The 19,757-nt window shown below is 50.1% G+C and overlaps 5 protein-coding genes across 5 annotated transcripts; 2 read left to right on the plus strand and 3 right to left on the minus strand.

The window, feature by feature from the left end:
* Window positions 1–6,928: 6,928 nt before the first annotated feature.
* HOO65_030346 (FK506-binding protein 4) lies at window positions 6,929–8,575 on the plus strand (the record flags this gene model as incomplete). The annotated part of the gene is made up of 3 exons (XM_071002112.1): window positions 6,929–7,015; window positions 7,229–7,666; window positions 7,730–8,575. 3 exons carry the CDS (start codon window positions 6,929–6,931, stop codon window positions 8,573–8,575), a joined length of 1,371 nt encoding a protein of 456 aa, XP_070860025.1.
* A 766-nt stretch (window positions 8,576–9,341) lies between these two features.
* Window positions 9,342–10,339, minus strand: HOO65_030347 (iron sulfur cluster assembly protein 1, mitochondrial precursor; the record flags this gene model as incomplete). The annotated part of the gene is made up of 4 exons (XM_071002309.1): window positions 9,342–9,463; window positions 9,546–9,611; window positions 9,671–10,024; window positions 10,252–10,339. 4 exons carry the CDS (start codon window positions 10,337–10,339, stop codon window positions 9,342–9,344), a joined length of 630 nt encoding a protein of 209 aa, XP_070860026.1.
* Window positions 10,340–10,626: 287 nt separating this feature from the next.
* Window positions 10,627–12,897, minus strand: HOO65_030348 (Mitochondrial distribution and morphology protein; the record flags this gene model as incomplete). The annotated part of the gene is made up of 3 exons (XM_071001954.1): window positions 10,627–12,161; window positions 12,232–12,680; window positions 12,824–12,897. 3 exons carry the CDS (start codon window positions 12,895–12,897, stop codon window positions 10,627–10,629), a joined length of 2,058 nt encoding a protein of 685 aa, XP_070860027.1.
* A 1,252-nt stretch (window positions 12,898–14,149) lies between these two features.
* HOO65_030349 (eukaryotic type KH-domain (KH-domain type I)) lies at window positions 14,150–15,274 on the plus strand (the record flags this gene model as incomplete). Its single annotated transcript, XM_071002278.1, has 4 exons — window positions 14,150–14,401; window positions 14,575–14,760; window positions 14,894–15,013; window positions 15,089–15,274. The coding sequence occupies 4 exons, from the start codon at window positions 14,150–14,152 to the stop codon at window positions 15,272–15,274; spliced, it is 744 nt and encodes a 247-aa protein (XP_070860028.1).
* A 1,044-nt stretch (window positions 15,275–16,318) lies between these two features.
* Window positions 16,319–17,281, minus strand: HOO65_030350 (uncharacterized protein; the record flags this gene model as incomplete). The annotated part of the gene is made up of 1 exon (XM_071000378.1): window positions 16,319–17,281. One exon carries the CDS (start codon window positions 17,279–17,281, stop codon window positions 16,319–16,321), a length of 963 nt encoding a protein of 320 aa, XP_070860029.1.
* Window positions 17,282–19,757: the final 2,476 nt, after the last annotated feature.

Raw genomic sequence — 19,757 nt, forward strand, 5'->3', positions numbered from 1 at the left:
TTTTTGTTCTTTCCACCACCCTTCGTAGTCGAGACGTAGCTGGTCTCTTCTCCATCTCCGTGCTCCTGCAAGGCTGAAGCGGTGTTCCGTTACCAGTCCCTGGCATCCCAACTTGGCCTGGGTATCGGCTAGCTCATTGCCTTTGATGCCCATGTGTCCTGGGACCCATAGCACTCGGGCGAGCCTTCCGGGTGTCTTGTCTGCCCAGGCTTTTAGGATTCGTCTGGTTTCGTCTACCGCTTCCTGTGATGTGCTGTTTTTGGTGGCTGCATTTCGGAGTCGGTCCACAACTCCTCTGTTGTCTAGACACAGCCAGATTTCTCCAGCTCCTTCGCGAGCTGTTGCTCGCTTAGTTGCCTCGAGAGCGCCAACTGCCTCCGCATCTGCCACCTCCATCCACTTTCCTAGAGCTATATGGTTTGCTTCTTGGGTAGCTCCGTCTTCTATGATAGCCCATCCTGCGCCCGCGTTGCCACTTGCATCTTTCGATCCGTCGGAGTACGCGACGAGCGTTCCTGGTAGGGTATTCTCTACCTCTGCCTGGTGTCGCTTCGTTTCCTCCTCTTTGCTGAGCCACGTTCGGGGCGACATGTCCGGTCCTTCCCAGAGCGGCCTCAACCTAGTGTGTTTCTCCATTTGCGCTGGGAGGAGTTTGCGTAGCCTCGCCACCACTGGGTTGTAATTTGGCCCTCTCAGAATGTGCCTATCATCTAGTGTGTGCCACCGTATGGCTTCCCTCCTCTTTTCATCCTCCAGGAGGATTTCGAAAGGAGGAATGCCTGCGGCATGGTGTAAGCATTCCCTTGGTGTCGTACGGTACATGGGGAGAGCTGCTCGGAGGCACTTCCTCAGCGAGATGTTCAGCTTCTCTGCTGCCTCTTTTGTTGTCTCTAGCCCAGACCAGGCGCTCGCTGCAAAGAGCGCTTTGCTCACGGCGCAGGCTCGTACCGCTGTGAGCATGCTCTTTGTGTCTGCTCCTTTGTAGCAGCCGGCTAGATACCTCAAGCCATTTGCCAACCGGTTGACACTCGCAATGACCTGTGCAATGTGCTTGTTGAAGAGAAGACTCGAGTCCAGGTGCAGTCCAAGCCATCTCATTGATTCTTTTGCCGGGGTCGGTTTGTACGTGCCTAGGCCTTCCACGGTCACGGATGGGCTTCCTGCAATCCTCCTTCTGCCCTTGATGTGCAGAAGCGTTGACTTTCCCTGGTCTATTTCTAGACCGTTGAGCGTGGTCCACTCTACCACTTCCTTCATGATGACTTCGATTGAGCTGCTATTTTCTGCGAAGTCTCGCCCACTGACCACTAAGGCCCCGTCGTCTGCATATCCCAGTAGCGGGGGGATGTGTTTGTAGAGCGGTGCCATGAAGAGCATGTATAGCACTGGGGAGATTGGCGAGCCCTGCGGGAGAGAGCCTCCCACGAGGGTTGTAGTTGTTTCTTCGGCGTGGATGCTCGCCTCTCTTCCCTCCATGAAGCTTCTGACCCATCTGCACAATTTTGTGGGCCAAAGGCACTCCACCATCCTGCGTTCCATTCTCTCCGGGTCTACCGCGTCAAAGGCTCCTTTGATGTCGAACGTGAAGATTGAGGTTACCTTCTTCCATTCCTGGGCTTCCTCTATCTTCCCACGGAGGTCAATAAGCAGGTCCGTTACCGCCCTTTTCGGCACCGCACAGATGTAATTTCTAGGGATGATTTCCCTATCAATCGCTTCCTCTGCGAGCCTTCTCGCTATTGATCTTTCCAGGCCCTTCCCCAGCGTGGGGAGGAGCGAGATTAGGCGGTACGAGCGTGGTGCCAGTCTTGGGCGACCTGGCTTTGGGATCACCACGAGGTTGGCTTTCTTAAAGGAGGCTGGGTGGTGTCCTGTTTCTAGGCACTGGTTGTATAATCCCGTTATAACTTTGCCCAGTGGCTTCCAGGCCCTCTTCCACACCTCGTTGGAGATACCATCTGCCCCAGGAGCGGTGTTCGTTGGCCTCCATATGGACGCCTTGACTTCTTCCTGGGATAGGGGTGGCCATTCCCGGGCCCCCACGTTGGGTTCCTGGTGCTGCCATTGTTCCCCTGTGTGGGGCTTCGTGTGCGTCTCAAGGAGCAGGGCCACAGATTCCGCCGTGCACGTGGTTCTGGTTCCGTCTGGTTTCTGTAGTAGTGGGATTCGTCTGTCCGTCTTCTCATTGGCCCACTTGATGGCTCGGTAGACGTCCCTTGCTTGCGTTAACCCTGCCACAATCTTGCTCATGAGGCTTCTTTTTGCCTGGACGACGACCTTCCGCATTACTTTCTGTTCTTTCGCATATGTTGCTTTCAGTCTTATGTCGTCCATGTTCGTGCGGTGGTTGCTTCTAGCTTCTCTCATCTTGGCGTTTTGCTGTCGGCATTTATCGTTCCACCATGGTTTGAGGCTGATATTTGAGGGCGTCTTCGGTGTCGATGTTTCCAGTGCCCTCTCCACTGCTGCAACCACCTTCCTGGCGAGCTCTTCCGTCGCGTCTGGTCCTTTTCTCTCGTCCGCCAACATTCGGTCCAGCTCTACAGCTTCTCTTTCGCAGGCAAGTACAAAGCGGTCTCGATCCATTTTGCTCAACCTCCATCTTGTTTCCGGTCTCTTGCGTGCTGCCCTTGCCTCCACCTCCACTTCCAGGATTTCATGGTCACTTGTACTTCCTGGGACGAGTCCCATACTCGTTTCCAATCCAACCATTGCCCTCTGCGGCATAACCACCAGGTCTATCACTCTTCCAGCTCTCTGTGTTGGTTCACTCTTCTGGTTAAGCACTACTAGGTTGTTTTCGGTCAGCCAGTTTTCCAATACTCTCCCTTGCGGGTTTTCTTTTTCATTGGCGTCCCAAGTGCCGTGGTGGGCGTTAAAGTCTCCTAGCGCTATCCAGTTGTGTTCCTTCTCAATGAGCCGAAGTTCTCGCAGTGCTTCACTAATCCGAAAGCTCTGTTCTGGCGCGTTGTAGACTCCTAAAAGTTGGAGTATGCCCTTTGTTGTCTTGATACGTATTGGGCATAGGTCTGGGTGTGCTTGGTGTGTCTCCAGTACTTCTATATCCCTTCGTACATAGGCGATGCTCCGGGGCCGGTTCACCCATCCTTCTCTCGGGCTGTGCCGGGTGAAGTCAGGGTGTTCCTTCGTTCGGTCCTTACATGGTCCGATCCAGGGCTCTTGTACAAACACGACATCTACTTTCCGCTTCGCAGCTTCCAGTAGAGCCTGGTCTTGTTGGGGCCCTCCTCTTCCCACGTTGACGCTCCATATTTTTAGACCCCCTAACATTTACGAGGGGGGTCTACGGTGTTCTCGGTGTCGCTGGCGTCTTGGTCTCCCGTGGCGATTCTCTTCCTCTTCCGTGCCGGGCGTTCCGATCCGCGTGAGGTTTTTTCTGTGGGATCATGCGTTATGGGGCGCGATGGGCCACCCCGCTTACACACTGGCTCCCCTGCGGAATGCCCGGGTGTCTTGCAGACGACGCACTCCGCGTGAGCCCCTTTGTGGCCCCCCTCCTTGTGCTCTGTGGAGCCGCATAGCCTGCATCGCGGCTTTCCCTTGCACGATGCCGTGGGGTGTGCCTTCCAGCACTGCCGGCATAGTGGTGTGGACATGGTCCGGCACCTCTTGACTGTGGCACTGTTGGCGCTTCCGTCGAAGGTCAACGTTTTTGGTAGCGGTTGACCCTCTGGAAGCTCGAGAGCGATCCGGAGTGTGGCGTCCTTGAACTTCTCCGTTTCCAGCTGCCATTTTATGGACTTGACGTGGCCGCCAGTCTGCTTCTCGATTTGTTCCACGAACCACTCTTCCTTTTTCTGGGTTACGGGGCCGTTGTCACTCAGAACGTAGAAGTCAGCCAGGTTAGTAATGCGGGCGTGTGTCCATTTCTTTTCCAGTTCGCACACTCTCGCTCCGCAGGCCTCCCTGATTTGGTCGAGCTTCTTGGCCGTGGCTGTGGTTTTGGGAAGGTTGAGAGCCCAGCCCGAGTTCACCTTCGTCATCTGTATCTCGGATGGTTTTCTCCCCACGGCTTTCGCCACTTCTTCCCCGGCGGTGCCTTCATCGGCGGCCGTAGGTCCTCGGATGAAGACCCTGACCATCGGCTTCTTTTCTTTGGTCGCCGTTTTAGTGGTGGTCTTGCTTTTCAGCTCCACCGTCTTTTTTCGTCCCTTTGTCTCCCTGGGACGCGATCGCAGCGTACGATATGGGCCCTTTGTCCGTCTTGTTTCCTTTCTTCTGGATCGGGGCATTGGTTTCCTTCCTGTGTCTGCGTGTTTTGGGACGCTTGCCTTAGGGTTGCCTGTGGTCTGGCCTCCCTGGAGGAGTTTGAGCATCACTCTGAACTCCGCGGAGACGTGGCCAGCCAGTTTCTTCACAGTGGCGTCTCCTTTGGCCATTGCGATGGCCTGGTTGCATACTTCCGGTATGGTTTCCGCCAGCCAGAGTGTGGCCTTCGCCCTCATCTCGAACTGTCTCAGTTCCGCAGCGATGCCTCTGCGTGCTAACGCTATGTTGCGTTCTTTTTCCGTGGCCCGGCCATCGCGGGGCTTGGTAGCCTCGTCAGGCGTCTCTTTCTCCACGGCCTGTCCCTCGCGGGGCTTGATGGCCTCGTCAGGCGTCTCTTTCTCCACAGCCTGACGCTCGTGAGGCTTGTTGGCTTTGTCGCGCGTTTCTTTCGCGACCTTTTGCACGGGTGTGTTCACCGGCTCCTCGCCTGTGACCACGGTGTCATTCGCGTCGGTCATCTCCACCTCGCTTTCAATGGACGCGTCCGGGCGGCCATCGTCTGTCTCGTTCTCTTGGGTGAGGTCCGGCGGGGTGATCCCTGGTGCAACCTCCCACTCCATAGTGTCTTCGTTTTATCTTGTTTGTCGTCTTTGTCGTTGTAGAGCGTATATTTGTAGGGTTGCTTAGGGTTACCTCCTTTTCCTGGAGTTGAAGGAGGGAAGTTTTGGGCGAAGAAGTGTAGGGGCCGTTCGGGCTTTCCGGGCACGGCTCATTGGAGCCTACTTAGGGGGCTATATGGCCCAAACAGCCAAGGACCGATGGTCAACTCTCCCTCCTACAACCCTCGGGGGGGTACCTTTGAGGTCTGGCACCTCCCCTTTTTTCAGGTTTCTGGTGGAAAACGTTTATGACACCGATAACCGTTTTTTCATTCTTTATTATTTTATGGCAAATGAGCTGTGATGCCTTGAGGCCGCACTTACCCAACCTTGAGGTTAACCTCGTCGTCGATCCACCCCCTTTTCCACGACACCTTTTTCGCGATCGTCAACACCTCATCGCCGCAACACCAATCCACCTCAAGGAACACACCATCACACACTCAGGACTAAACTTTGAGAGTTCACACAGTCCAAAATATTTCCTATGTTTTTTCCTTTTGTTTTTGTTCTTTCTTGCGGTCCCGTCTGACGACGGACTGGTGACTTTCGGGTCAGGTCACCAGAAAGGGGACTGCCTCGAGGTCACATCCACACCAAACAGGCAGCGCATCGAAGAAGCGGAAGGACTAACCATGAGCCCCGGATGCTCACACAGTCTGGATTTTAGACAAAATTTATGGAAAAGGCTTCCCAGGCTGCACTGGAAGCTGCTGTCCTGACTTCGTGATCTTCACGATTTCCGGGCACTGCAGAATTTTCAGAGGATCGAATGATTGTGGGGAAGTTGGGACAGACTCCCCTCTTCTGGGTTTAGGGTTGGTCTGGGGTTTACCGGTGGGGTAGGGGGAAGGGAGGGAAAATACGGGAAGCCCTCTTCCCTGCCTTTTTTCCTCTCTTCTCCTTACGGGGATGGAGTCAGCAGGGGAATGTCCTGTGGAGGCCCCTATGGGTACGGCAAAGCCGTGACCCGGGACCACACAGACATGGGCGGAGGGGGTACAGAAAAAACAGGCGCCAGAAAATACGGTCCTCGAAAGAGCTCCGGACTCCCAAAGTGGGGCCGCAGATAGTCCCTAGAGTATAAACTGAATTTCATCATCATCATCATCATCATCAAGGACCGATGGTGTAGTTGGTTATCACGTTTGTCTAACACTCATCTCCGAATGGATGGACACAAAAGGTCGGCGGTTCAAGTCCGCCTCGGTTCATTTTTGATAGCCAGACAGTCTGGAAAGGCCAGAGCTTCTGCACAAGCAGAGTTATACTCTTCTTTTTTTTTTACTTGTATTCTTCTTGTTTGAGTGGGGGCGTTGTTGGCGGGGTGAAAAACAATAAGCATGAAAGCTAGAGGCCCCACTAAAGCCCACTAAAAACTTCCTGCAGTCTCTGTTGCCCCGGTCGACGAAGCTGGGCGACCCGTCAGGTCAAAGGCGGTGAAGCCGCATTTTTGAAGATGATGGTTGCGACAAGGCTGACGGCAAGCAAGGCGCCTGCAGATTAGATGTAGAATCTAAGAAAAATACAGCGCCAAACAGTAGGTCAGTAGTAAGCAACTAGACCCCAGCTGCAGTTGACACTCCTTGGCCACCAAATATCGGCACATCCTTGCTTTTTCGTCCTGTATTGATCTCGTTATAAATGAGAACAACCATCTTCTTTTTTTTTTTCTGCCCTTTGCGCTAAGGAAAAAAAAATCTGGTCCGTCGCGAAAGCTGATAAGCCCCGTTTTCCCTTATCCGACCAATAAGAATCGGTGCAGCCATTATGTGGGGCGATTTGAGAGACAGAAAAAAAAAGTTCGAGATTTTTTATTCTGGCTTTTTGCTACATCTCTCCCCTTCATAATTTCCAGCATCTCTTTTTTCCTTCGTTCTTCTTCCTCTGTCTCTTCCTCTCTTTAGTTAATTTGCTTTCATCTCTTTTCTTTCCCCTTGTTATCCTCAAGATCGAATAATCAAAAGTCTCAACTCCTTCCTACTTTGCTTCTTTCTCTCCAGACTTTATCTTTTCCCCCATCCATCACATATACCATCATGTCTTTCCTTCCCGTTGGTGTCTACGGCCTGGAGGTCCCTGCCGGTGAGATTCTGGTTCCCGCCGCTCGCAATGTCGAGGCTCACGTAAGTTTCTCCTCCTTCTCCTGCTCCACAAGCCTACTATGTCTTGACGATGTATCATGTATCGCAACGCGCATCAGTGGCGGCGGCAACAGTGGCAGCCTGGCATTTCGGCGCAAAATTTTCGCCTTGTGCCAATCGGCCTAAATGCCGTTTGCCCGTTTAGCTTAATCTATTCGTTCATAGCCTTGTGCTAACTGTGTCCTCAACCCTTAGTTCCGCATCACCATGGCCGCTATCGACCCCACTGCCTCTCCCGTCGCTGACGCTGAGGGTAACATTCCCGAAGTTCCTCGCTCTACCTTGAAGCTCATCCGCATGCCTCCTAACTTTGATGAGGAGGATGAAGATGATGAAGACTTCGATGAGGAGGCCATGGAGGCTCTGCTCAACGCCTCCGACGACGAGGATGATAGTGAGGAGGAGAACGGTGGTCCCTCCGACCCCTCCAAGTCTAAGAAGTCTGCCCGCGCTGCTGCCCTGGCTAAGCTGATCCAGGCTGCCAAGGATGAGGACGACGAGATGGAAGATGTCAAGCCCAACAAGGGCAAGGGCAAGAGCATTGCCATTGACTCGGATGAGGAGGAGGAGGATGACGAGGATCCCGAGAACGAGCCCGAAGAGTTCGTCATCTGCACCCTGGACACCCAGCGCGTAAGTAACATCATCACATTCAAGTCATTGTCAGTAATAAACTCAATGCTAACAACCCCACAGAACTTCCAACAGCCCATTGACATTCACATCTCCGAGGGAGAGGCCGTCTTCTTCGTTGTCAGTGGTACCCACAACGTCTACCTGACCGGTAACTACGTCATCCCTCCCGAGGATGATGATGAGGACTGCGATTCTTGCGATGAGGATGAAGATTACGAGCTGCCCGAGGACATGGAGGAAGACTCCGAGGAGGAATCTGAGGAGGATGAGCTTGACGACCTTGCTAACCCCCGCATTACCGAGATCGAGTCTGAGGAAGAAGCCCCCAAGCTGGTCGACACCTCTGCCAAGAAGGGCAAGAAGCGTGCTGCCGAAGAGAACCTAGACGAGATGATCAAGACCGATGACAAGACCAAGAAGCAGAAGAACAACCAGGGCAAGTCTGTTGCCGCTGCCGAGACTAAGAAGGGCGATAAGAAGGTCCAGTTTGCCAAGCAGCTGGAGCAGGGCCCTACTCCCTCTGAGAAGAAGGTTGATGCCAAGCCCGCTGCTCCTGCTAAGGCTGCTGCCCCCAGCAAGAGAGTTGTGCAGGGCGTGACTGTCGATGATCGCAAGGTTGGCGCTGGCCGTGCTGCTAAGAAGGGTGACACTGTCGGCATGCGCTACATTGGCAAGCTTGACAATGGCAAGGTCTTTGACGCCAACAAGAAGGGCAAGCCTTTCTACTTCAAGCTCGGCAAGGGTGAGGTCATCAAGGGCTGGGACATTGGTGTTTCCGGCATGGCCATTGGCGGCGAGCGTCGCCTGACTATCCCCGCACCTCTGGCCTACGGCTCCAAGTCTCTGCCTGGCATCCCGGGCAACAGTCAGTTGACCTTTGACGTTAAGCTCCTGGAGATCAAGTAAATGCATTTCGCCTGAATCTCAGACGAACAAAGCAAGGAAAGGAGTCCCCCCTCCCCATCCCCCGCCTTGAAAAGAAAAAAAGCAAACAAAAGCCTCGCCATACATCTCCCTTCCCATCTTTCTTTTTCTTTTTCCTATGTCTTTCCTTTGGCTTGCACTATTTTCCCTTCACACTCAAATTCTTGACGTCATTAACGACCCCAGATACTGTCACAATACCTCCCTTATTATTTCCCATATTTTCTTGTTTCCGTCTTACATTTATCAATCTTTATTGTTTTCCTTCTTCGTCTTGACCTCGCCCGTTTTTGTTTTACCTGTTCATTCTATTAAAAGTGAGCGATAGAGTACTATATGCACGATACAGGAGATGGTTTTGCTAGTTCACTGGTCCGTTTTCATTTTTCTATTGTGCTTGTTTTTGTTTTTGATCAAGACCTACACACATTCCCAGAAAAAGAAAAAATTAAGTGTTGGTACTATTTTAAAGAACAAATTGAGAGAATGTGTCGTAATTCATACGTAGAGAGGAGAAAAAAGAATCGAAAACAAGTGACAAGAGGTTTCGAAATTGTTGTCGAGCTCATGGCCGTAGGGGATGTGTATTACAAGAACAAACGAGCAAAACAGATAATGGCATATGTTACATGGTATAGTTTTGGAGAAGGATGTGGGCATGAGAATGGGAGATATGAATCCTGGTACTGGTAGTCGGCGGCAAACGGTAGATGGTAAACAGAGGCGGCGATGAGTTGGGCAGGCAATCTTAAGCACTCTCGAGAGTCTTAGCAGTGCCGCTTAGATTGCTGGGAGTGAAGGCAGTACGTTTGCTCTTGTAGTTGGCAATAGCGGCCTGGATGGCATCTTCGGCAAGCATGGAACAGTGGACTAAAATTCATGATTTTCTTGATTAGTAATCTAAAATGCGCCAGTCACAAGACTTCAATATTGTCGCTTATCTCCAACTTACGCTTCACGGGAGGCAGGCAAAGCTCTGATGCAATGTCGACGTTTCGGATTTTGGCAGCCTCTTCGACTATGGTATGTTAATTGTGATGGTCTAGTACATTTAGCCGAAAGATTGGGATAACATACGTCTCTTGCCCTTAACTAGCGTGGTGACATAGCTAGAGCTAGCGATGGCCGAGCCACAGCCAAAGGTCTTGAATCGGGCATCAATGATAGTGCCAGTCTTCTCGTCCACTTGAATATCAAGCTTCATGACATCACCGCAGGCCGGGGCACCAACAAGACCAGATCCAACATTGGGATCCTTGCCATTAAGAGAGCCAACGTTGCGGGGGTTGGTATAGTGGTCGATCAGTGCATAGAAGTTAGCATTTTGCCGCTCGAAATCGGATTTTATTTTTTCACCAAATTTTTCCGCCTCGGCCTCGGCCTCGGCGCTAGATATCACAAAACCAGATGACGTAAAACAAGGGCACAGAGCTGAGAGGCAAATAAAAAAGTTGCGGCGAATGGAATGGAGATAGCAATACTGCTACGGCAATGTGTTGCACTCCCACCACCGAAGCCATAAACAGCCAGACACGTCTTGATCATGACAACGCGACACTGAGGCAAGGGGCGATGAAATTGGACAGCATCTGCCAATAATTAAGGTGAAGGAGAGGGGTGGTTAAATGGGTACTCATCTTTTTCGTGATAGGACCGACGCGCAATAGGCGCGGCAACACGCGGGGTAAAAGTCTTCCGGGCAAGAGCAGGCCGGACAGCGCGGAGAGTGTTGCGGATAGCAAACATTTTGATTTCGTTGGGAATTTCCAGGTTAGCGCAAGAAAAAGCCAAGATGCAAGTAAAAAGAAAGAGAAAGATTAATTGACAAGAAATCAATCTTGCAGGTGGTGGTTAAGAAACCCTACATCTCCACTAGTCCCAAAACAGAGCAAGATCTGGGTAATCACAACCCTAATAAGCCTAAGGCTACCCCTAACCCTTGAAGGACTAATCTCCGAGGTAGCCTAGAAAAAAGTCCATATGTGATTCTGGTAATAAAGAAAGCACAGAGTTGCGTACTTTTTTTTTTTTTTTCACATGACACTTCCAGCCATGCCCATGAAAAGAGCCTGGATAGCCATTGACAGTGTCCAGAAGCCAACCTTCCGAAGTCGGCGGACGCGGTTATGCTGGTCCTCGACATCACGAGCAAATGCATCGTACGTCTCGGCTGACAGATCATCCATTAGACCACAGTCCCAGGCAGACAGCGAGCCACGGAAATCGCTGTGTCTCTTGACAAGCCGACATGATATAGGGATGCGCGTACGCTTTGCATTGATGTACGCGACGATAGGACGCACTAGAGCCTGGTTGACATAGGACATGTCGTTTGTAAAGAGTGGCATAGTAGCCTTGACATCGTTTAGATTGATACGAAGATCAAAAAGGACGTAGCGACGGTCATCCTGATTAGCTAGGCTCACGCGAGATGGTGGAGGGTGGTCGTTGTGATAATGATCGTCGAAAAAGACTGGTGTCCGAGAGGGTAGTGTGTAAGAAGATGGGACTGCAGAGACATGTGTTTCTGGCTCGGCCTCAGTTTCGGCATCTGAAGGCACAGCATGAATTGAAAAGGCTGGTTTATAGACAGCCGATAGTCCGGTTCGATCAAGATACTCTGGTGCTTCTTTCAAGAAACGAGCGCGATTAGAGATGACAATCTCTTCGAGGTGGTCGTAAACATCGGAAACAACCTTGCTCAGGCCTTCATCCTCGTCGTTAGGAAAGATGATGTCGGCGACAATATCCACATTGCCTTCGTAGATCCAGCCGAACGGGCCAGCGACACCGCGATTCAAGTGATCGATCTTAAGTCCATCAATACGCATACGGCTAACCTTTTTCCAGGCTTCAGGGGGACCAATGCTTTCCATATGAACACCCATAGTTCCCAAGGTTGCAGCAGGGCCATATGTCTGAACTTGCCTAGGATGGATTGTAAAGAGAGAACCGTCAAAAGATCCGGACATGTGATTAGCGGAAAGGAAGTCGTAGTACAGCCAATGTTTTCGTAGCTTGGGCAGCTCGCACGAATATATACTGACAGGGAATGGCCGAAACCCATCGGGATGGTGCACCGTCACCAGAAAATCCTCCATTTTGAATGAGTCAAGCTCAAAATCACCGGGCTGGTGCTCATAGCGGTAATCAAGGGGATTGCCCAGATTTTCTGGCCAGAAAACAGAAGTACGGTCGATGATGCCCCTGACACCCTTGATTTCAACGTCCTTGAGTAATCCTTTGCCATTCCACCACTTTAAGAAAGACAAGGTGACATTGACAGTCGACATGGTGACATCGTACTGTGTATAGTTCCCATCATCAACAGTGATGGGAACAGTAGATCCAGAGTCTACAGGCTGACGTTCGGCGGCTGCGACTGCAGCAGCATCAGTGGAAGAGCCTTTGCTCACAGATGACAGAATTTGACCAGGGCGGCGAGAAACAAATACATTGCGGAACGAGATGACACCATCTTTCCACTTTGGCACTATAGCCGACTCGAAAACAATAGTAACTCCAGCAGATTGTGTGAGGTAATCGCCAATCCACTGGGCAAGGGTTTCTACACCGTAGGACGTTAGTTGGTTTTATAGATCGATGCGAGGCTACGACAATTAGAGCATTGGACGAACCTTGCGCGACCACCGTATTTATGGCCCAGATGATAATGGAGAAAAACGTAGTTGTTCCTACAAGAATCCAGACAATATGGCCCAGCATGAACCATGAAACAAAGGCGCCCCATTCATCAGCGTTCCAAGGTCGCATGCTGCGAATGGACGCCCACTTGAAGCGCACTTTGAGCCGCTGCCAGAAGCCGTTGGCCGCAGATAGCAGCTCTTCTTTTGTTGGGCGGTGAATTGCATGTAAATTGTTGAGTGTCGGCAAGTTTGGAAGGTGGAGATATTTGGAGACCTGGTGGGCTATAGTATCCGTTCCGGTCCCGGGCTTGGGTTCGGCTGAGGGATGGTAGGTGGGAGATTCATCCTGTTTTTCGGCTGTTGGCTTTGTGGTGTTTTGCGGGGGTTTAAATGATGACCGGCCGCTATCGCTGTTCTCACCCGGGGAAGGAGGGAGGTTGCTATACCTACGACATAGCTCCAGCCATATGTGATTTGAGCGGGTAGGATAGCGACAAGTTTTTACGAGATGTATATCAGTTGGAGGCCTAACAGAGCCATTGGCCGTCGCAGTGGCTCGCAGAACATGAGTTTTTAGATGCACCGCAAGGTAGCTTGTAGTTGTCGAGAAAGGCCTTGGAAAGAGCTTGCGAGAGAGGCGACGATGGGGAGATGCATAGTGGGGGGATGGTGGTGTCAGGCCACTCCTGTGTAAAGTTGCATGGGAGGTAGAGGAAAATGGCCTGTATAGTGAATGGGATGGTGCTGCTGATGGAGATGCGGGCACAAGGCTGCACCTTAGAGCTTTGGTTGCACCGGTGTTTGCTGCGTTCGATAGTGGGATAGAGCCACCACGGTTAAGAACGGCGGACAGGACCGAGATATGGCGGCTAGACATTGTCCCGGGTCATGGTCGTCCAACTGCAATGCAGAAAGCCAGCAGTAGTCAGGAACGAAATGGGGGTGGGGGAGAAATGCAAGCCAGCCACGTTAAAGTGGCGGCTATTCACGACTAATTTATTTGGATAGAGAGACTGTGGTTACAAAGCTTGATGGACAAGGTCGGGCGGGTGGTCAGTTTATTACCGGGGGCGAAAAAAAGAATTTAACGCTGTAGCAAGGCTCGTTCGTGGATTCTAGCTGCAAACAGGCAAGGGGTAATTTATCCAGTAATCGGGACGGATGAAGCACAATCAAGATGAATAGGCAAAGAAGACGTGAGGATATGCTAGAACAAGGAAAAAAAGAAAGAAGAGAAAAGGGAAGGCTGAAGGCACGGCACAGGAAAAATGCAATATTGGAATTCGGGCAGACAAGGCAGAACTATTGCAATCGGTAGTGTTGGTTAAGCTCAATTGAGAGCAATGAGACGATTTTATGTGAGCTTCATGTGGCTCTATTGCGTGAGCATGCAGCTGCAGCAGAGCTAAAAAGGAAATAATGGGAAAAAAGAGTCGTTATTTTAGGCGTTATGGCTTTGTGTGCTTGTCATCTAATAATCTACTGGGCATTCTTCTTTGACTCCTTCTCAAGATGTTGATTATCCATCTACTCGAAGTTTTGCCTTGAGGCCTAGGACAGAGGTAACAGGGAAGGTTTAGGCTGGGCTAAGGGCTAGTGTTAAGGAAGCGCTTATCGGACCAATAGAATATCCACGATAAAGCCTCTTTAGTCTTGATTTTTTTTTCCCTGTCGTTTGTCACTTTCCCCGCCAAAAAAATCTCGATAATCAAATAATTTTCATCGTAACTATTTATTTTTTAGTGAGTGAAGAAGACCGTGGTAAAGTCTTCTACTATTCTACGACAAGGGCAGTCATCAACAAAACTACTCCCATTCGAACGCTTGCCTCGCCTAAGCCGCCATCAGAAAGTATCTACTTTAATACCTACACCCTCGTCTTAGAACGGCCTAGTATAAATCGCCTACCATGTCTGCACCTACCGCTCTGAAGCCGATCGATACCCCGCAAGCGGCCGACGCCGCCGCTGCCGCTGCCTTCTCTGTTGTCGAGGAGATTATGCAAGAGAACGAGAACGATGATGATCTACTACTGGAGGGCGCCAGCTCTATTACCCCCAACTTTGAGCCCCAGAACGCAGTCGCACAGAACGACGACACCGAGATGGTGCTGGACGAGGACATGGAAGGTCGTCCGCGCTTCGACGCCGCTAAGGATGTGGTATGGCCAATATGACTTCCTCACCAGAAAGCCCCTAAGCTTTCTAACCCCCCTCCCGCCCCTCTACACTGCAGCCGTGACTGACCCGGAACCTTCGTCGATACTAGGCCGCTGCGACTAGAATCCAGACCCGTCAAGTTCGGATACCGCCACACCGTCTGACACCGCTAAAGACTAATTGGCCGCGTATCTACCCGCCTCTGGTTGAGCACCTGAAGATCCAGACTCGGTTCAACACTAAGCGCAAGGCTGTTGAACTACGCAATTCCAAGCACACTACTGATCCCGGTGCGCTTCAGAAGGCCGAGGACTTTGTTAAGGCCTTCTCTCTAGGCTTTGAGATTGAGGATGCTATTGCTGTAAGTTGGCGAAAAGCTATATGGGCTCACTTTGCTGCTTTCTCTTCCCGCGCAAATCCAGCTGGCATACATGACAAAACAAGAGAGGGAACGGGGTAAAGATTATTTTGCTGATATAAATTCCTGCTTGCAGCTCTTGAGATTGGAGGATCTCTACATAGAAACCTTTGAGATCAAAGACGTGAAAACGTTGCAGGGCGACCATCTTTCGCGTGCCATTGGCCGCATAGCTGGAAAGGATGGCAAAACCAAGGTAAATGTTTATCAGTACTTACATAAAATCCTACGACATAAAAGCATAAATTAACAGCTCTAATCCATTTACCAGTTCGCCATCGAGAACGCCACTCGCACGAGAATAGTCCTCGCGGACTCCAAGATCCACATTCTCGGTGCTTATAAGCCTACGCAGATTGCCAAAGCCTGTGTGTGTGCGTTGATTCTAGGCAAGCAGCCCGGCAAGGTGTACAACAATCTACGCGGCGTCTCGGCCCGAATGAAGGAGCGCTTCTAAAGGCTTTTTTTTCTTTAGTTGTGTTTTGCGCTTTTCTCGTTTCGCTTTATTGGGGTGCCCCTCCCTCTGTTTCTTTCCTCTATCTGTTTCTCTGTCTCCCTTTTCCCTCTGCTTCTCGCCATTGCCGCCGACCTGACGACCTTTATTACGAATCTACTTACTCTTGCACACATGGACATGAGCTTGCGTATATGTTGTGGTTGGACTTCTCCAGCACATACAGAGCTTCGTTGATGTGATTTCAGCTTCCTCTTGATGCTGCTGCTCTCGTTTTTTGTTTTCTTTTTATCCTTTCTGCTCCCTTTCTGCTCTGTCTTTTCCGCACGGCTGTTACATGGTGTATCTTGCGTTGTTGGATTTATCTTGTCCTTTTCTTTGCTGTTTCCTTCCTTTTTTTTCTTGCACATGAGCCAGCCCCATTGATGTAGGTAGGGCTTGGATGATGATTCTGGATGAACAATGGTCATCGTGACCTGAAAAAAGTTTCTAAAGTTGCCTTTGTTCATGGATGCCATGAGATTGACTCCTTGACACAAAGCTCATAAACAGGTTCTATAGATTGCAGATATGCAATACATAAAAGTTAAACTTCACATGCCAAGAAAATCGCTACCGTTTGCTAGCACCAAAAGTGACAAAATGCGAGAACAAAACACAATCGTTAACTACTCTAAAAAACAAAATACATACATGTGCTGAACATTTAACACAACCTTAGGACGAGCAAATATACAAGATGCGGTGATATCGAATCAAAACAAGAACGCCAAAAGAAATCGAACGAAAGGCAAGGCAAGGGAAAGTCTCTCGCTTAGTTGTCATGGAGCGTAACGCTAAAAGAGCAAAAAAAAGAAAATGGGGAAAAAGAAAAAGGGGACCTAGTGGTACCACCATCTAGAAGCAAAAGAAAAGAAGAACAAAAACAGAGCGTGGGTCTGTCGTACGATGAAACAGTTGAAATCAAAGAAATGAGGGAGAAGGCTGGTTGAAAGTTGCAAGTCAGCCGGTCATTTAAGCTGGCAGACAATACTCCCGCCTAGGCTCCTAAATAGGGCTGGTAGGATAGCTTCGGATGTTACCGCTCAAATCACTGCTAGCGGTGCGGCGAAGTGCCTGAGCCATTGTTTCAACTGTAACCTCGCTCCCTGCTGGGCCGAAATTGGCTGAGTGGTGCATAGCAATAGGACTAGTCACCGACTTGCGAGAAGGAGACATATCTGGGCTACGTAGAGGACCTTCAGGGCTTGTTGACAAATCGAACTTGTTCAGCGAACGTCTACTGGTGACTTGCGAAGAAACCGATGAAAGAATAGGCGAGGCCGACCGGAACGGTGACACAGGTTGGTTGAGGCTCGAAAGAGATGTCAATCCAGCCATATGAACAGAGCTTCTGCTACTGCCAATGACGGGAGCTCCGAGCTGTTCACCCTGAACGACATCTGCAAAGGAAATGAAACTCAAACGGCGGACATCGGCCGTGTCAGGTAGCTCATCGTTAGGGACATAATCGTCATGGTCTTTCTCAGATAAGGAGGCCAAATCATCGGCTCCAAAGGTGCTCAGAAAATCAGACGACTGAGCAATGGGACTATGGGGGATGTTGGTGGCAACAGAGAAGGCTGCAGTTTGATGACTATTATGCGTAACAATCTCCACAGAATCGGGATTAAGATCACGATCGGTGATTGCTTCTGAGGAGGCATCGAGAACCGAGGGGATGTGGTTTTCTGTTTGGATATGTCCTGGAATAGCAGGAGAGCAGGGGACGGTGAAAACACTATCCTGGACATCACGCTCAAAGATTTGAGATCGTGCGGGCGAAGAAAGACGGGGAGAACTAGACATGGCACGACTCGGCGAAGAAGGATTAAAGAAGCCTTTGTCGGATTGAGGTAGTGGGGCAGGGGTGCGTGTAAATGAAGACATGTTGCGCAGAGTGCTAGGGCGGGCGAGGTCTACAATGCTGGAGGCAGAGGGGATGTCACTAGTAACAACCTGGGCGCTCATGTTTAGAAGATGGAGGTGGCCAAAACGCAAAGAGAAATCGAGAAGGAGCAGGTCGGCCAAGGAGAGGTTGAAGCCAAATAAAGGATAAGAGAGGGAGAGATGAGCAACTATATAGTAATATTAGAATCGTATCCAAGAGGGGCAAAATGGGCAGTCATAGGATGGAATCAGATGGGATAGGATTGAGAGAGATGGGGAAGTGCAGTGCATATTATTTTAAAGGGCACGGGCATAGCATTAAGTTAATGGATGAATTGTTGATGTGGGCTCGGTCGCCGGGGTGGTGAAGCGTGTGACCAAAACAAAAATGCAGCGGGTGGAGTAAAGATGATTGGATCGACTTGTTTGTTGTGGGCATTGCAACTCTTTTTCTTTCTTGAGGGGCAGTGGTTTAGCAAACAAATTGACAATGTGCGTGTGGCCGCTTAGGATCGTTTGAGGCAAATATAGAGGGCAGAAAGAATGAGGTGTGGAATGAGGAGAGGCGTAATATTGCGTCAGTGTTGTGACGCTGCAGCGCATCAGTAGTACGAGCAAAGGAGAAAGACATGTATGGGAGTAGGCGAAATTTAGTACATAAAATAGTGGGAGGAAGGGCCCAATAGGCAATTATATTTCCATGAGATCCAAGCACACATACAGGAATGCATACGAGGAGCAAGAAATAAACATAATGCGTGGCTTAGTATCGGGTGGGTGGGATGAGTGCGGGTCGATGAAAGAGGAGATAAGTGCGGCCGCTGAACGTCATGACAGGAAGACTTTGGGACTTGAAGGAATGGGGAAATAGAATGCACAAGCCAATCGAGTGAAGAGGGAAGTGGAATAAAACCCACGGGCTCCAGCTTGAGCTTGAAAGTGGCATGCAGCCGTGTAAGGCTAGCCAGAGCCAAACACTAATCAGTGGTGTAGTTGTATGACAGGACTACTTACCTGAGCAGCTGGCGTCGTGTCACTCTGAATATGAGAAGCGAACTGAGTGGCTGAGAGAAGTTCTCAGAAAGATGAAAATCGACCCGGAGGTTGGGTGGACTATAAATGGCTTGATTTTTGTCGAAGGTAGTACGGAAAACCAGAAAAGGTGCCTGTGGATGTAGCAAGCTGGAAAAAGAAAAAGGGCACAAGGCAGTTTCTCCTGGGCTGCGGGCGAAGGCGACAAGCGATGACTTGCAGTTTAGAAACAAGAGCGTGTGGGCCGCTATAGGTTTGCGGAGATTGATGATATCAACGAGCAAAGAAGAAGCAGATAGAAGACCGGCGCTGATTTGTTGCGATAGTGGGATCGGAATTAGTGCTATAAGTTGTTGGAGAGGAGCAAGGGAGTAGGTAATGAGCCGGGCGTTGCTGTCTCAAGACAGGAAGAGAAGACGGGAGAAGTAAAGAGGAGGCTGCAATGTCAGAAGACTACTACCAGCGTGCGCGTTCTGATGCAGGTGGGTGGGTGGCGTTTGGGTTGTACGTGATAGAGTGGAGGCTTGTGTTAAGAAGGCGACGGCAATTAAATTTCAGCACCGGGGATATAGAGGCTTGGAAGGTGATGGACGCAAACTGAGAGAGCAAATAGGCAAGTAAAAGAGAGATAAAATCAGCAGAAGGACAGAAAGATGCATAAAGGGAGAGACAGGATATGAAGACAGAAAATAAAAGAAGAGGAAAGAAGCTAAGGGAGCAAGCGAGACTAAAATGAGGGGAAGGTCCGGAACATAAATGAAAGAAGCAGCAAGATTTTATCCAGGAATTGAACAACGACTTACTCTCGTTTGCTAGATCAGAATAAGTAACTACCTGCAGCGCAAAAATAAGAAAAATAAAAAGGTACGTACCCCCACCTACCAAGCTCAAACATAGGCATCGCCGCAAAACTACATGCTACATTAGCGTTGTGTTGTGTTGCGTCGTGCTGCACTGTTGCTGTGTGGGAGGTCCCGAGATGCAAAGTGGAGAGTCCTGGGAAACTCGCAAATCACAGTTTACCTGCGATCCTAAAGTGGAGCCCCTGCAGGTCACAAGAGTTTAGAACAAAGTCAGGGCTCCACACATAGCTAGCACATGAATTTTGACAGCATTAATTGGCTGGCCTGAACTAGTCAGCACTATGAGCTTCTTAACGCAGTCATGTGCCTTTCATGCTACTTGGTACTTGCTACTTGGTGTGCTTTGCTTTGCTTTGCTTTACTTTACGTGTCTTGCTCTTTCCTCCATCTGCGCGGCCACAGAAAATTGATCTAAAGCCTGTTGCCCACCACCAAAGAGGCTCCAGACCGCATCTGGTGTGGTGTACCTTGTACACATGTGCAAAGCTCAAATGGCTAAATATAACATCATGTGGCGGTACATTGTTCATTGCAGAGGTACATTGGCACTGCCGATAAACAACATAAAGCCCCCATCCTCCCCTTCTTCCCTCATCGTATCGCTCCTCTTTTCTGCCGTGTATGTTTCAACCACTACTACTGTAAGAGCATGCGCAATAAAA

The sequence above is a fragment of the Ceratocystis lukuohia genome, assembly GCF_044167205.1.
Source record: "Ceratocystis lukuohia strain C4212 chromosome Unknown Supercontig3_pilon, whole genome shotgun sequence".
Classification (NCBI taxonomy): Eukaryota; Fungi; Ascomycota; class Sordariomycetes; order Microascales; family Ceratocystidaceae; genus Ceratocystis; species Ceratocystis lukuohia.